General features: G+C 38.5%; 1 protein-coding gene across 1 annotated transcript in view; it reads left to right on the top strand.

Annotated features, from left to right (window-relative positions):
* Positions 1-11,228: 11,228 nt before the first annotated feature.
* LOC136678103 (histone acetyltransferase KAT6A-like) overlaps positions 11,229-17,569 on the top strand; it is a 41,136-nt gene continuing 34,795 nt past the window's right edge. Inside the window, exon 1 of the mRNA XM_066655946.1 lies at positions 11,229-12,141. Coding sequence (XP_066512043.1) covers positions 11,443-12,141 — 699 coding nt within the window. The 5' untranslated portion in view covers positions 11,229-11,442. The remainder of the gene's footprint in view (positions 12,142-17,569) is intronic.

The following is a 17,569-nucleotide window of genomic DNA, read 5'->3' as shown; positions in this document are numbered from 1 at the left end:
CAGGTCTCTGGAGCTGTGTGACTGCGATAATACCTGCTGCACCACCGTGCCGACCCATACTAAAGAATTTCCACAATAATACTGAACACTGGTAGAGAACCTTGTTGTTAAAGTTAGGAGCTTAGAAACTATAAACTGTAAACACAGACATAAAAGTTCAGTTGCCAGGACAAAAGTGGCAAAGTTAATGCCTTCAAGTTAGTCTAAAAATCACTCATTTAAACTCTCAGGAAAAACTGTCACTAAGGGTACGTTTACAGTACTTTTATTTAGTGAACATAACTGTACCATCTTCTTTATTAATATGTTTTTATGTTGTGTTGATTTTATACAGCCCATTTTAACTCCAAGATTTTATTTATTTTTATTTATTTATTATTTTCTTAGGTGGCACGTTGGCGCAGCAGGTAGTGTCGCAGTCACACAGCTCCAGGGGCCTGGAGGTTGTGGGTTCGATTCCCGCTCCGGGTGACTGTCTGTGAGGAGTTGGTGTGTTCTCCCCGCGTCCGTGTGGGTTTCCTCCGGGTGCTCTGGTTTCCTCCCACAGTCCAAAAACACACGTTGGTAGGTGGATTGGTGACTCAAAATTGTCCGTGAATGTGTGTGTGTGTCTGTGTTGCCCTGTGAAGGACTGGCGCCCCCTCCAGGGTGTATTCCTGCCTCGCACCCAATGATTCCAGGTAGGCTCTGGACCCACCGCGACCCTGAACTGGTTACAGATAATGAATGAATTAATTAATATTATTTTCTTAACAAAGCTTACAATTATTCACCCCTTCCTCTGGCGAAGAGAATGTAATGAACACAACTGGATGTTAAAACCACTGATTTACCTTTGAAGGTACATTTACACTGATTACACCTTTAGTGACAATAATGTACATACATTTATTTATTTCATTATTTTTCAGCGTGTATATGCTAACTTCTTTTATCCATCTGTGCGTTTATAGAAATTAGGTTAGAGCTGAGCTAATGCTAGTGTAAATGAACACTGTTGTTCACAAACTGATATTCCAAGTGTTGTGTTTTAGGTTTGTTAAAGACATTTACATATACAGTACTGCGCAAACGTTTTAGGCACCAGAGATTATGAGATTTAAAAAGCTATTTATCTGAGCAGTAAGTGTTTACTTGCTCAAACAAACAAACAAACAAACAAACAAATAACGCCCAACATTGGAATAAACACAACATGATTCCAGTAAGTGTGATATTCTGTGTGAATGTGTTGGTTTAACTTTTTCCAAATCTCTCCCCGTTTAGTCCATATTATCTTCCAATACCTTGTTTTACCAGTAAATAAATAATAATTTTAAATAATGTGTGCTGTTGATTTAACAAATTCATGCAATCAAGGAAAAAATCTGTTTGTCATATATATATATATATATATAGTTATTATTTATATATTTTTTTTTGGATTTACTGTGATTATATATAATTTTATACAAGCACTACGCTTACTGAGAAGGCATTGGTTTAAATATATATAATTGTCTTAGGAGCCAAAGACTTCTGCACAGTACTGTATGTGACATTATGCAAAGTGCTTTCAGTGATTCTTTCAGTATAGTTGCCAGTCACAGTCACTGCTGTTGCATTTCATTTCTAAAAACCTGATAAGACCACTTTCTATATTCACAGTCAGTGACATATTAGTCTACAGAATCCATACCACCTGGTCGAGAGACTTTTCATTTTGATGTCTGAGTTGACTGGGTTGCAAGCTTTGGGAATTTCACACCTCAGTAGCAGAGTTTATAGTTGTAAGCCAAGGGTTTTTCACTTGGCAGTGAGTCACAAGCTGTGGATTAATCATGATATATAAATTAAATTTACAGTTAAAACTGGAGAATGTATGTCAGCTCCCAAGATTCACAAAAAAGTGTAATGGCATTCTAAAATGCAAAAAAACACTATGTAGACTTCCCTGTAGTCAAAAAAAGAGGGGGCTGGGGGGTGTAGCTGTGTCACTGAGTAATGTAATAATTGTGAGTTTTGATGACACTAATTCAGACTAATAATCTTCTTCTGTGTTAATGTAAGTTTACTCAGTCAGTAGAATTAGGGATGCATATTACAGAACACTACTCTGTCCCATTATGTGTCAAACACATACAGGGAGATAAACTCTCATCTTATTCATAATTTTCGCTGATGATTTCACAAGAAAAAATAATTTAATTAATTATAATAGACCTGGAAATGACAAATATCATGTCATAAATTAATATGAATTATTTCTGACTTGTAGCTCAATGAAAAAAGTGGTAACACTTTACAATACAGGTGCACAAATAAGCATATATTAATACGTCATGAATTATCTCTTCATAGTATATTAATACATACATTAATGCTTAATATATCAGGAACTAACAAAGGATATACATTAATGACCACATTACTCATACATAAATCGCCATTAGCAAGGGTAAACATTAAGTATCAACATCTTGTTAATTCAATCTCTTAATTAACACTATGACTTGCCTTATTAATTAACACCTTTGTGGGTTAATTTAATTATTTAATTAATTATTGTGGCCAATAACAACCCTAAAGTCAAGTGACTTTGCATCAGTAATTACAAAACTCGTAATAAACTCATAATAATCACTGCTTATGTCCCTGCCTATAATTTTGCCTACATCAATGCACAAAGATATGTAACACACAGTATCCAAATAGATCCAATATGTAAAGGGTGTTAATTAATAAGGCAAGTCATAGTGTTAATTAAGAGATTGAATTAACAAGATGTTGATACTTAATATTTACCCTTGCTAATGGCGATGTATGTATAAGTAATGTGGTCATTAATGTATTTCCTTTGTTAGTTCCTGATATATTAAGCATTAATGTATGTATTAATATACTATGAAGAGATAATTCATGACGTATTAATATATGCTTATTTGTGCACCCGTATTGTAAAGTGTTACCAAAAAGGGTTATATGTAAAATGTAAAGCACACTAGTATGTGTGTGTGTGTGTGTATTAATTAACTATACTGTGGAACTAAATATTACATTACTGAATATATATTACTGAATAAAACCTTTGTAAATGTCTCTCTCTCTCTCTCTCTCTCTCTCTCTTTCTCTCTTCCTCTGTGTCTCTGCAGGCCTCTAGTGTTAATCAGTTTATGTCCAGTTTCCAGCTTTATCTAATTCAATAGAAGAAGCAGCAGTTATTATCCCTCTCTAATTCTAATCAAAACATTGGATGTTCAGAGAGTGAGCAGCACTGCTCTTTTCTCACTAATGTGTTAATAATTTCATTTCCACCGCTGTCTGTGTCCGAATCTAAACATTTGTAGCTATGAGCCTTTAAATTTTATTTAAACTGGTGATAAAGTAGAAGAGTAACCACAGAATAAAATCAGATTAACAGAGTAAAAGCAGCATTAAAATGAAGTAACAACCAAGTAGAGGAAGAGATAGAGTAGATTAACATTAGAATAACAGCAGTGCAACAGCAGAGTTAAATCATAGTAATGGCAGTGTAACAGCAGAGTAACAACAGAGTAACAGGAGAGAATAAGCAGTCCAACAGCAGTAACAACAGGGAAACTGCAAAGTAACCGTAGAGAAAATAAATGGAGATGAAATAATATTAGTCATTATTTTATGAACTGTACGTGAAGAAGCCCTCAACTGTCCAGAAATCAGAAATTATTCTGTAATAAAAAATGACAGGCATTATTAGGCTAATTGCTTTTGTAAATTGTTATTGCGTATTCCATTTTTTAAAGCAGATAGATTAGTAGCCAGGCTTGAGTGCGTGGTTAATTGACCCACTTCTACCCAGCCGGAAAATATTAACATTAAAGCAATTATTTTCGGGCGATAATGATAAGCTGATGAAAAGAGCCTAAGAAAGAGATCTATTAAGGGGTAATGATTTGTAAGGCCACCTCCTTCTTCTCTGGGTTTTACAGGGCTGGGTTACAGTAGGCAAAGTTTTATTGGGTAATAAACAGATTATACAATTAGCAGAGCAATTAGTTTGTACAGTAAACAGGGTTTTATTATTGGGCGGCTGATTCTGAAATTACAACTAACACCTTTGGCAAAAGAGGCTCATTTGCGTCCTGGTTATGTCTCATCTTTCATTTTCCTGCAGCTGAGGCAAAGCTGAGATGATTCACTGATCCACTGTGAGAATCACAATATATACTATACAGTCAAAATAGGTTGGATTACTGCGTTTAAATGTATCTATATTTATCTTTCACAGCTTTTGTTAGATACTTGTACAAAGTAACTAAACATTTGTAGTCATGAAACAAACATAGGTGAGTGTTGGGTTAGGAGTCTTGCCCAAGGACTCGTAAGGTCTCTGCAAATGTTTAGGGGAGAAAAGGCCCTTTGGTTTTGTTTTGCCTGTTGACCAATCACAAGCTTTGATAAGCAGTGCATTTGTTCACAATGTTTTCCCAGCTGTCATATGCATGATAGAGCAAGCAAAGCTTCAGCACAGTATCTGTAGTTGTCCATTTGTTCACCAAAACCCTGTGAGAGTTGTCTCTGCCAGACGTATGTTAAGGCCTTCAGTGGCATGTTCTGTTGAACCACTCACAACCACTGTCCATCCAACATTTGTCCCTCCTTTGCAGCAGTAAGAGCTTTTACTCTTCAGGGAAGGCTGTAAGCTAGATGTGGAAATATTTCTGTGAGGATTTGATGACATTCATTGTTAAGGTCAAGTGCATATATTGGACGATTAAGTCTAGATCATAAAACTTAGCTTGTTCCAATTGTAATCTCCCCACAGGATGAGCCCAGAGGATTGCCTACGGACACTTTTGAGTCGCCGAGTGGGACTCAAACTCACTACCTGCTGCACCACTATGCCGCCCTAATTGGATAGTTGCAAAATTTAATTAAAATTGTGTATCAAATATAAACTATATTGAAAATGAATTATCAGATGCACTGAAATCACACAGAATGAACATCTTTCATATATTATATCACATCCTTTAACTATCACTGGTGGTGCTTTGATTTTCTTCCACTGTCACCTGTAATGTATAAAATCCAGACACTCCCTTACTATGCTTCATGTCCATGTGCCTTGGCAGCAGAAGAGCACATCTTTTTCCCGCTTTCTTGTCCACACACTCACACAGTGGGTCATGTCGCCCTTCAGATCTGACCACCCCCCCCAAACACACACACACACACACACCACCACCACAACCACACACATGCCCTACTACCACTATTACTGCTTCTACACACGTGAAAATTATGGTTCTGCAAAGGTTATTTAGTATTGAAATGGTTCTATATAAAATCCTTGACATTGTAACAATTGAAGACATTTTTGGTGCCATATATAACCTAATAATGAGATATAGAACCATCTATAGAACATTCTCCAGCAATCTGAGGAACTTATTTATGATGCAAAGAAACATTTAATCACGCATAAGGTTTTTCGTGTGTCCAGGGTTTTATATAGAACCAGTTTTTTTTACTAAAGAACACTTGAGAAACCATATTATTTGTCTCAGGTCCTTTGTGGTCTTATTATTATTATTATTTTGTGGAATCATCAAACTTGTATATAATCTGTGTAAATGTTATAGTAATATTCATAATATTGTAGTAAGTTAGTTATGTTCAGAGGATTGTGGAAATTAGAGCTAGGAGGTCTGGTGGAATGAGCAATGAAAATTCTATCTTTTCCGAAGTCGATGCAAATGAGAAGCAAATTTCACAGGGTGGAGGTCAATCAACAGCATGCAATAAATGTTTCATCATTACAACTCTGGGACAGAAAAATGTATTTACCCACAAATGGCTAGCAGAAGCAAGTGCTTCAAATCTTTAAATGAAGGAAAATCTTTTAAATTGCCACAAGGTCAATTTTATGTTACTGTGTCTGTCACTACCTCAAAATAATTGAATGTATTTTTACAAGTTTCAAACATCTGTAATTAATTTAGTGTGGAATTAAAAACCTTTCTGCTCACAAATGTATTTTTGACTGATTTTTCACAGTTTCACAGCATATAGCGATGGACTACTAAACAAACTCATTGTTTAGATGATGCTATATGACACTTGTAGTAAATATATACCTAGGACCAAACTTATAAGATTTGGAACAATTTATTTACCACAGGATGTGACAGATAAAAACATACAAAAATCTGTTCACACTCAAAGCTCCTAGTACAGACATGACATCAGATGTCTATTAGGGACTTGCCATCTGTTAGTGTAGGCATATACTTAATGAACTAATCACTTTGCTTCTGAGAGGCATTCTCGGTTGTTGTCTGTCTATATGTGGTTAAACCACCTGAAATGCATGTTAAAGCCATGTACCATGGCTTACCTGTAGCCAACACAAACACAAACATGCTTTCATTCGTTATTAAAGGATGGGTGTTAGTTGGAGGACAGTGCCTAAGGCAACCTCAGTTCACTGCATTGCTTTTCCTCACCCTCACTCCACACTCCTCTCACGCGTTCATATTCGTTTCTGAGGGGAGGGAGTGAGTTTGCTGCCGTTCCCTGTCCCCTTGTTGTGAAACACAAACACACACAGGTTCTCTCTCGTTTCTGAGGAGTGTGAGTGAGTTTGTTGTCGCTCCCCGCGCCCCGCTGGCCGCCCCTCCCCCTCCCCCTCGCTGCTGTTTCTCTGAAAGATGGCGCTCGCTCCGGAGGCTCGTCTCTCTGGCTGCGCTGCTGCGGGCTCGCTGTGCGCTTTTCTCACTGCTCCTCAGCGCTCCGTCCGCGGCCACAAGACCTCGCAACCCCGGTGAGCTTACACGGTCAGCACACCCGCGCTAAAACAGCGCGCTTTTCTCTCTGTTTGTTTATTATTTTTATGGAGGGAGGGGGAGAGGGTCTGTCCCGATTTGAAACAAACCCGAAGCCGAGAGACGCGGGCGCACGCACGACCGGCAGGGGGCGCAACGAGCGCGGGGAATGCGGGTAACTACAGCCAAGGCCCGCGTCGCTTCCCTCGGCATCGACTGCTGCGCTGCACCGCTATGTGCTGGAGGACGTACGGAGGGCGTGTTACTGGGAGATTGCGATTATTCCCGAGGAAAGCCGCGAAGGACAAAACAAGATATTAAAAAAAGGTAAATAATAGCTCTTTCAGTGCTGTAAGAGTTGTACAAAGCTATTTTGAAAGCATTTTCTACCGCTTACTCTGAGGTTTGAGGCCGCGTAAAAATGTTAGTGGGGGAAGGAGGGAGAAGGAGGAGGGAGAAATCGGGATGTTTTCCTCTTAAAAATAATCCACTCGTTCGTGATTGCGGCGTATTGTTTATTTGGGGTCGTTTAAATATACAGTATCTACCACCTTGGACACCAACTATGTATTTGTGAGGTATAATTACAGAATCTAAGCCTAAATCGCGCCGATTCTCTTCGCGGCTCGGTCGCATTGTGTGTCTCCACAGGCCGCGGCTCTCTCTCAGTGGGAGATCGGCTAAAGCTAACGTAGCGAGCCCCAAAGAATCGACTCCTCGTGTCCTGTGTTTCGGGAATCCAGAGTTGACTCGGATGCTTCAGACTCTGTTGAGCACTAATGTCTAGTTTTATTTCTTAGAATTAGGCTTGGACTTCTCATTTCAACCATATTTAAGGTTTCAGTTAAGTAAAATAGTGTGCCCTCAAGTTGAAGAACATGTTTATTTACAGACATAATACAAGAAACATTAAATGGCCAGTATAAAAGTAACACTATAGAAATGTCCTAACTCTTCGTCACAAAAGTACAAATTTCACATCTATGAAAAGTTGTATTTGGCCTAACTTATATTTTGGCTGATGTAACATACTACATTCAGTGTCCAAGACTGGCAAAAAAGGCTTGTGATGTCTGCAATGGCAATATTGGTTTAATATTTACAATGTAGCTTAGGTATTTTCCTCATTTTGTTCAGCTGACCTGTCTGATTTTTAAGATCCCTCTACTGGGACTCACAAGTTTGCCAAAGTTATGTATTTACAAGTTGTTTCCCAGATGTAATTACCCTAATGATGAATTTTTTAAACTATTTAAGTCATTCAGTGTCCTGCCCTGCAAGCTGGCTTTATTGCTTCCCTAAGTTTATTACTGATTAAACCCTGGCTGTCTGAATCTGCTTGTTTTTGACAGTCATTGCAGTTTCAAATAGGAAAAGCTCATCCATCTTCCAGTACATAATGAACACCAAATGGACATAATACAATAAACTTTAAAAGTTATTTGAAATTGGAAATGTGGAAACCAGAGTAAAATGTAATATGTTTAATGAAAACAGACTTAAACTAGTGCACAAATATCTCCCCACAGTTACAAAGAAGAGTGTAATACAGATTACCCAGTATGATTTAAATTTATGTAGTGGTTTATGGAGGATCAGTTAATTAAATGTCCTAAAACTGCCAGACTTTTTTTACTATGGTGAATATAATTGATTAGGGTGCTTCTTGTGATTATCAGCTGTACCTCTAAAGATCTTGTGTTTTGGACTTCCAGCAATGTGAAGGAACCGACTCCCATAGTTTTGAATCTGGCTGGGAGTCGACTCCGGAATTTCTGGAATCTACCTGCTCTAAGGCTAAAGCTAAGGCTAATGCTAGGCTAACAGTAGCAGCGCGTAGAAAACAGAAGCTTTCTCCGTGTTTTTGCTTGCGCGGATACAAAATAGATTAGTTTTCATTTCGGTGTAAGTGCTTCGCCGTTGTTTATTGTTAGTGATGAACTCCTTAATCTTTTACGTTTCGTTTGGACAAAATGTTTCCGTTTCATGATTTTTTTCCTGTTTCATTTTTTTGGCTGTTTTTTGGGTGCTAAGCTAACCAAGCGGGAAGGGTTGTAGCGAGTTAGCTTCTGTGTTATTCACCAAAGTAAAACGTTACTCTGGTTAAAATTACAACTACATGAAAATGAATATTCTGGGTCTTATTATGAACCCATTGACTTTATTATTTAATTGTATAAATGTGCACGTTAGTCTCCAGTGCGTTATTTCAGTCTGAAGTAGCGAGCAAAGTGTTTGTTGTTTATAGTTTTTGCTTCATGTTTTGCACCACGTTTCTGTATTGCTTTAAGTTTTATGTTTTTGGATTTATTGTGGGCTAAGTCTAGACCATAACTGACTGTTCAGTAGCCTTACAATCTCTCGGTTTTTAAGGATGTTGTTGTCATAGAAGGACTGGTCTAATAGTTGTTTGAAAGTACTTTGCAGCCAGTCTGAATAGATAGTAAATTAAAAGTTTGACACTTCAAACTGGTGAGGTAAAAGTAGCTTTGCTGAAAATGAACAACGTAAAAAAACTACATGTGCACTGGGATCTTTGGCATTTGTTTTGGTCGGTACTCGTGCTGTTTATATCCCCAGAATAGCTTGTGTGTAAGCTCTTAATGCAAGAGTTTTGTTTTGTAGGCCAGTATGCTATGAAACACACAACCTGGTCTGTTTTGTGACAGCTCAGACACACGTTCTAAGAGAAAATATTATAACTATAAAGTCAGCACAAGGCAATTATGATCACCAAATAATCTGTTAGGTGTTTGAAGAAAGGTCCATCTGTGTGGAATGTTGGACTTTAGAGTGAATAATATTTTCTTTAATTCAACTTAAGGTTGGGTCTGTTTCTGAACTTTTGGTTCGGTTTTGTTTGGGCACCCATTCATTTTCACTTGTTGATTTCCAAAAAGTTGTCAAAAAAAATGTTCTTTTTAAGGGTTTTGTAAAGTGTTTCTAGAAAATAAGCAAGAACACTCAGAGCCATTTTAATGCATAAAAGTTTCTTTGCTTGGTTAAATTTTTCTTCACTGTGTGATTGGAAACTGGTTGTTAGTGGTTCTTTTTAAAAGAGAAAGATTTTTTTTTTCTTTCTTCTCCTGTAGCACCAAAAAGTTTTCACTGTAGTTTTAAGTCAAATACGGTCTTGCTAAAAGTTTGAGATCTTGTGTTAGTTTTTCTTTGGTGATATGCTGTGAAACATCCAATTCAGTTTTATGACCCCCTCAGAATCATTACTGCTTGTCACAGACTTGTTGACCATTGCTATTTACATCCTGTGTTAAGCTCCTTTGAAAAGAATATTGCACTTCAGTCCCCCTTCCTTCTGTCTAAGAGGTATAACCAAGTCAAAAAAGTGTAGAAAGGCTTCCTTCTTTCTTATTTTGATGCTCTTGTGTTTTGTTAGAATACAGATAAAGGTTTCTAAGGCTTAGATGGACAAAATGAAGAAGACACCTCATAACCAACAGACATTTCTCTTTTTACAACGTTGTCTCATTTTTTTTCTTTTTTATGTATTTATTTATTTATTTCTTTTCCACACACACTTAATGCCTATTCATCAGTGTAGTTCAGCTTATTTACACACCTGTTTGAATTTGTATGTAGTGGATAGGATTTATGCTTAGTGGAGTTATGAAGATGATATATATATATAATTTTTTATTATTTTTTTAATCTTTTAAGTTGTCAAAATAAATCGTCCCCCAAGCTCCAGTGGTCTTTTGAAGATTGAATAGATGTTGATAGCACCTACATCCCAATCTGCAAATGCTTAGTTTTTATTTGGATTTGCTTATTTGACAGATCCAGATTACATCTCAATCATTTTGTCATGGTAATGAATTCTCCAGTTTGCATTACCTGTCCAGATGTGTGTATTTGCCAAGTGCAAGTGATTTATTTAAGAGAAATTAAGCAATTACAGTGTCTAAACTACATGTGACTTATGTCTTTCACTAATTTTTCTCTTTCTGTGTGCAGGGTTCTGCAGCTGAAGAGTATTTTGGCATGAGGGGGATTGCCTATTGAGTGAAAGGATCTGTTTTGGACCACGTACGAAAAAGTGCAAACAGTCAGAATTGTGGATAAATTAAGAAGCAAGAAAACAGAAGAGAACTTCTGAATGAAGTCCACGTTTTTTCTCTGAATAGTTTTTGTTTATTTTTGTCTTTTTTTTGTGGAGTTGTTTCCCTCATGCACTCTGTGGAAGACTGAAAAATTCACAGCTTACCTAAAATGCATTCTAACTTTACTGGATAATACATCTTCTTGCACACACTGATTTGGAGGCTAAGACGTGGTGTGAGTTTACGCTCTTTGGAATTGTCCTGGACTCCTGCCGCTGTTGGGCATTCTCTCTTTGCTCTCGTGCTACCCAGCGTGGAGGGAGGGGGGTTGCTGGGGTAGCCGGATTTGTTTTTGGGGCTGGGGGGTTGGTGGGGGGGGAAAGAAAAAGCTTATGCTATGGTGATCAGCCCCCTCCCTCATTGCTTTTGCTCAGGCTTTGAGAGACTTGCCACACGGCCCAGGGACAAAGGATAGCCTCCTAGGACGTGGAGCAGGAGGAGTAGAGTGAAGAACAGGCAGCTCCAGGGCTGAGGCCTCTGGGTGCTTCCTGTATATTTGTGTTTGTTTTGAGTGTTTGTGTGCACAACTGACTGCAGCCATGGTGAAGCTTGCCAATCCGCTCTACACCACCTGGATCCTGGAGGCCATCCGGAAGGTCAAGAAACAGAAGCAAAGGCCTTCAGAGGAGCGTATCTGCAATGCTGTGTCTATGTCACATGGCCTGGACCGGAAAACGATTCTGGAGCACCTTGAGCTCAGCGTTAAAGATGGATCCATTCTCAAGGTCTCAAATAAAGGCCTGAATTCCTACAAAGATCCGGACAATCCAGGCCGCCTGGCTCTTCCTAAGCCTCGTGGCGGAAGCGGAGGTGGAGGTGGAGGTGGAAGTGCAGGCGGAGGCGGGGGCGGAAGTGGTAGTTGTAGTGGAGGTGGAGGAGGAGGAAGCAGTACCACCTCCAGTTCTTCCAAAAAGCCAGGCCTGGACTGGAACAAGCTGATAAAACGGGCCCTGGATGGGCTCCACGAGGCAGGAGGCTCATCCCTGAAGAGCATTGAGCGATTTCTGAAGTGCCAGGCTGATGTTGCTGGCTATCTCTCAGGCAGTGGCTCTATGGGACCAGGTCTCTTCCACCAGCAGCTGCGACTGGCACTGAAGAGGGCCGTAGCCCATGGACGAGTGTCTAAGGCAGGACCACTATTTAGGCTTGTGAGTCGCAGTTCACAAAATGATGGCACTGGCTGCGTCTCACTCGACTCACTGCCTCCTGTCCGTCTGCTGCCACATGAGAAGGATCGGGTAAGGAGAATTAAAAACACAAAAAAAAAAAGACACGCGCATTCCCTACTGTAGGGTGGTTTATTGCTGATATCTGAATTTTGCCAAAAGCAGGTAGAAACATGGATAAAGTCTTGAAACTGGTACAAAATGTAAAAGATAGCATCACAAAAATATGTAGTAAATATGTAATTGAGTATTTGTCTAAAATATCTTGAGTGAAACATCTTTCAGATCTCTTGAGTCAATATAAGCAGATGCCAATATGATTTTGATATTCCTGTAGATAAAAAAAATACTCTTAATTCCTTTAATCTGTACATTACCATAACCATATTGACTTAAATAATGCCTTCCTGAGCAAACCTGCTTTTGGACATTTTCTTACATTCACACTGGGCAACACTGCTCTAGACGTATTTTTCGTTCACAATAGTTCCTTCAATTTACTTGACATTTTTTTCCCCAGATTGTGTTAAAGCTAAAATTTGGACTGTTGAGGTGTGGAATAACTTTAAAGCATTAATATTATACAGTAATACAGTTGCACTTTGACTTTATCCTTGCCTATTAGAACAGATAGTCCACTGTGGACTGTATCTTGTGTGTGATGAAGTAGTCTCACTTTAAAGCTCAAATTGAGTGAAAAATGTAGTGTTTGTTAATTGTAGCTGATTGGGCATGGCATGTTTGACATCTGGAGTTTACTTTTGAAGCAATAGGGCTAATACAGTTAACAAGGACTTAATGTTGCCTAAATTCTTTTTACTTTGTCATATTAGCCTGTGTAAAAGATACAAAATTTATATATAACAATTCAGAAGTAGGTTCACCAATGTAGAAGCACTGGTTGATTTGGATAGTAAATATGACTATTACTAAGAAATTCTAGTTAGCAAGTTTCTCTACAGAACGCCTTCTTAGCTTAAAATATTCAGAAATACTTGGTGTACAGTTGTTAAATCATTAAGAAACTTTCAGTTTCTTTTTCACACATTCTCCTGTGCCAGCTTTGACTTCCGCCTTTACAGCCAGTAACAAACAAAGATGAAATTGATTGACAGCATCTCTAGAGAATGACTTGTCTTTAAGGTATCAGTTCACATACTCTGCAGATCCTAATTGTACTTTAGATTGTTCATTTTCAATATAGCCTTACCTGTGATGTGGCCTACAGTCACTGTAAATGATCCAGATACAGGGTTTTGAGAATGTGTGTCTTCAACACTTAAAAACACTACACAAACGTTTTTGTTAAAAGCAGTTTAGAGCAAGGTTCCAGATGTTGGCTCAGTCCTGTTATGGTAAAGTTTATCAACCCTCACCCCCCAAGGTAAAATATCGTCCTTAATGTCAGTCAGTTTCACCTTTTGTTGGCAGTTATTTTAGATTTGCATAGTAGTTTAAAATTAATTTAAAAGAAAACACATCTAAAATAGCTGCCATCAGGGGCCAGATTCTAATATACTTCTATATAGCTAGGGCATTTCTTCATGTGACATCTAACTCCCATTCACTCACATTTAAATATAATCCTTTATTCACGTTTATTCATTTACTGTCTGTAACTTCTTATCCAGTGTATGGTTGCGGTGCATCTGGAGCTGTTTTTATGTGGTGATGCATGGTGTGTTGGTGGGGGGGGGGGTATTTTGTGGTGTTGTGTGGTTTTTGTAGAGTGGTCCGGTTAGGCAGGTAGTGGCAAAAAGAAAGAGAGAAAAAGGCAGCTAAGCTTTGAGGCAAAGGTGGCTGCCAGGCCTGTTTTCTAGTCACTTCTTGCAGCTGAAACACTGGTGGGGCTGGAGCATGGAAACTAAGAGAAAGAAGGAAAGGAAGAGGGGAAAGACGAGAGGTGGTGGTGGTGAGGAGGGTCACGTGATTATTCACATCCTGCTGAAGCTGGCCACCAGCTGCAGGACTGCTCACTGTCAGAGAGTGTAGTTACAGAAAAGAGAGTGAGACAATGTGAGACCTAGAAAGATGAAAAAGGAGTGTGTCATTGAGATGGAACTGTGTTCGGCATATGGCACCTTTGTTAGGAGGTACATTAATACAGTTGTCACAATGCCAGAATTGTTACTTTGATATTGATACTAAGTGTGGTGTCAGTCCTTAATAGACCTCTAGAGTGTCTTGCTATTTAAAATCTAATGGAAAAAAATGGATAATATAATTGTATTAAATTCACAGTTGCAAATGTTGGTCAGATAATTAGCAATTGGATATCTTCCACAAATTGCACGCTTATTGAAATTTGTGAAAGTTTGACTGTTTAATTGTAGTAGCTTTAAATTACCATCTAGTATTAGATTATTTACATAAATACTTGGAAGTATTTGACTTATTTTTCTTTAACATTTAACATTAGTTTGTTTTAAATAGAGAATAAGATATTGAACGTTAAGTAATTATATTGTTTACCAACATAGACTAATTCAAGAAATAATTGTTTACCATGTGGTTTGAAAAAGCATTGAACTGTTGATTATGCAACCCAAGTGTGTATGTGCTCTCTCTTGCTAAGCTCAGAGAGAAATAGAAAGAAAGAAGGCGTTGGCAGACTCGCAGGCGACAAGAGAAGCCCAGTACACACCCACTTTTGTAACCCGATAAACAGCAGCCCTGCCTTATGTTCTGCTCCCTAGAGGCAAAACAAACACACAAGAATATGCACACTCAAGATGCATGCTCTTATCATGTCAAATCTGGGCCATGGCAATGAGGATGTGGGCTGCAGGGTGTCTGCTGTCATTGTGATGCTATGTGTAGTGTTCATTATGAGGTGGACTACTTTAGTCTGTGTTTTGATCAGGAGCTTCAGAGCTCCAGGCTTTAAAGCAGTTGTTCATTGAAAAAAATCAAATGAATATATTCCCTCCCACATCCACAAATATGTTTCATCAGCTAAGATTAAACAAATCTAAAATTTGCCTGTGTTTCTGCCACTATATGAAAGTATCCCTTAAACAATCAAAAAAATTCAAAGACTTACATTTTGGCTTACTACCTCTACAGTTTTTAGCAGCTTTTTGCCCTTAAAAGAAGTTGCAGATTGTACAATTTTGTTCAGTTCAAGGTCTGCTTGTGGTGAAGTTGCGGGCAGTCTACTACCCCAGCTTCATTAGATTATTTTTTTGTGTCCAGCATTTTCTGGTGACACAATATCAACACCCATACCATTTGATATTGATATGCTTTCTAGGGTTCAAGACATATTGCTTATTCAATTATTATTCAGTGTATATTTACATATATATCAGTCCTGATATCAGTATTGTAGTGATACAGTATACTGCAAAACTAGTAATACCACAAACGGACAACAAACTGATGTCTGATTCCTAATGTAATGTATACAATCATCTGGACTTATAAGAAACTAAACATGAATAGAGTTGCTGCTTTATTGCTACAAATGCAGTTAGTATATGTACACTTAGGATTTGAGAATACTCAGGAATGAACCTTTTCTGCCATAATTCCAAAATCTCATTAATGCATTTAAAATGTTATCAAGTTTATAATTATAATAATGATTTTTATCTTCAATGTTTAAAATGTTATGCCTCACAATTTATTTAAACAAAATGAAGTATGCTCTTTTCAGTGATGTTTGAAAAAGCTTTTCCTGAAGTCCTGACAATATCCACAGTGTGTCTACAGTGAAATGTGATGTTATTTATAACAATTATTATACAGTATCATATTGCCAAACCCTGCTGGCTGCTATCTACCTACTAAGTGTACCATATGCCTTTTCATGCACTTTCAGGCAGACACAAGTGGAGAAGACGATAAAAGGCAAAACAAATGGATAAGCACATGCTTTGACCTCAGCTCAGTGCAGAACGATTAGTGTACTCAACAGCCGAATTACTGTGTCACACTTCTCCATTCAAGCCTGATCACCCAGTCACACTTTCGCTCACACTCTCCATCTCTGATAGGGGTTCACTGCCAGGGCACATGTGGGGAGCGAAGGGGGGGGGGGACCGAGTCAAACAGAGGTCATGGATACATAGATTGGACATCTCATTGCTTTTGGGAATGGTAGCAGGCGTATATGTCTGTGTGGGAGACACATTAAGAGGGTGGGGTTCCAGCTAATGATGTAAGAGTCAGCATTGGGAGCAGTTGTAACCCCTCATTTGCCCTTTCACAGCTGCAGGCGTTTCAGGATTGAAAATGCAGTTCCTGTGGCCCCTTTTTGTCAGGGTCAACCTTCGGACGTGAGAAAATCAGGACTTGGCGCCAATTTACGTTTACAACCTGTAGGCTACAGTTGTATGCACATTGCAGTCTTATGTGATCGGGCTATTTTTGTGGACACAGACGTTTAATTTCACACACAGCTAGTATGCGCTCCTTAGAACACCACGAAATGTATAGCGAGGCTTTGAATCAACTGCTCATGTGTTTAAGGTGTCCATGCTTGATGGCAAGTGTCTGCTAGAGTGTTGGATAGATCCGCATACACAACATGAATCCCAGATGCATTTGTCTGTGGAGCAGTATAACTGCATTCTGGGAAGTGGTGTTTGTCACCCAGATCTAATCATCCAACGTCATTGCTTCACCTCACTAATGTTCTTGTGGCTGAATGCAAACAAATCTATGATTTTCCGTTTTTCCTAGAAAATTAGTAATATCATATTTTGTATAATGGAATCATGGTGATGATGCTCACAGTACAAAGTAAAACAATTTTTTGCCTTATCACTAAATAATAAAATATTTTTGTTTTTTAGCTTGTGTGAGGTTTGTCCCTCTGGTCTTGTTAGCCGTTTAATTGCTGACGCTGCTTGTACGTATGCTCAGCAGCTCCTAGCCAGCAGCCACTGCTGCTGTTCTTGTCCTCTTTTCATTTTCTTACTCTGGCTCAAGGTGAAAGAGGGCTGAGGTTAGAGAAGAGCTGAATACAGAATGACTCTGTGCATTGATTATGTGCCCTGTGCGAATCTTGTCCACTTGCTACACCATGGCCATTTCAGGGTCAGATTGGATCAGGATTGGCCTTAGGGTCGCCTGACAACCAAGACACCAAAGAGTGTTTATGCACTATTGCATCTCTAGACCCTTTGCAGGTTATTTAACATCTTTGGGATGTCATATTGCTGAATATGGTGAAAGAAGTCGTGGTGGTGGTGGTGGTGGTTATTGTTGGTTGTATTACCAGTCAGAAATGTCCAAAATTATTTTTATGTTCCCATTCTCCCAAAGTTTATGCAGATATCTGAGTTATTGTTACTTTTGACTCAAATTAGAACAAAAATTCTTATGAAAAATTTAAACATGAATGCTAATTTGGAAGAATTTTCATCAGTAGTTGCCCACAGATGCATTTATTATGGCTGATATTATAGAGTCAGTAAGTGGCCCTAGCTTGTCACATAATGCTTTGTTTTATTCTGTCTCATGTACACACACATTGTCAGAATGAGCCTATAAC

This window comes from Hoplias malabaricus, chromosome Y, assembly GCF_029633855.1.
Source record: "Hoplias malabaricus isolate fHopMal1 chromosome Y, fHopMal1.hap1, whole genome shotgun sequence".
In the NCBI taxonomy this organism is placed as follows: domain Eukaryota; kingdom Metazoa; phylum Chordata; class Actinopteri; order Characiformes; family Erythrinidae; genus Hoplias; species Hoplias malabaricus.
This window is presented reverse-complemented; position numbering and strand designations above follow the sequence as displayed.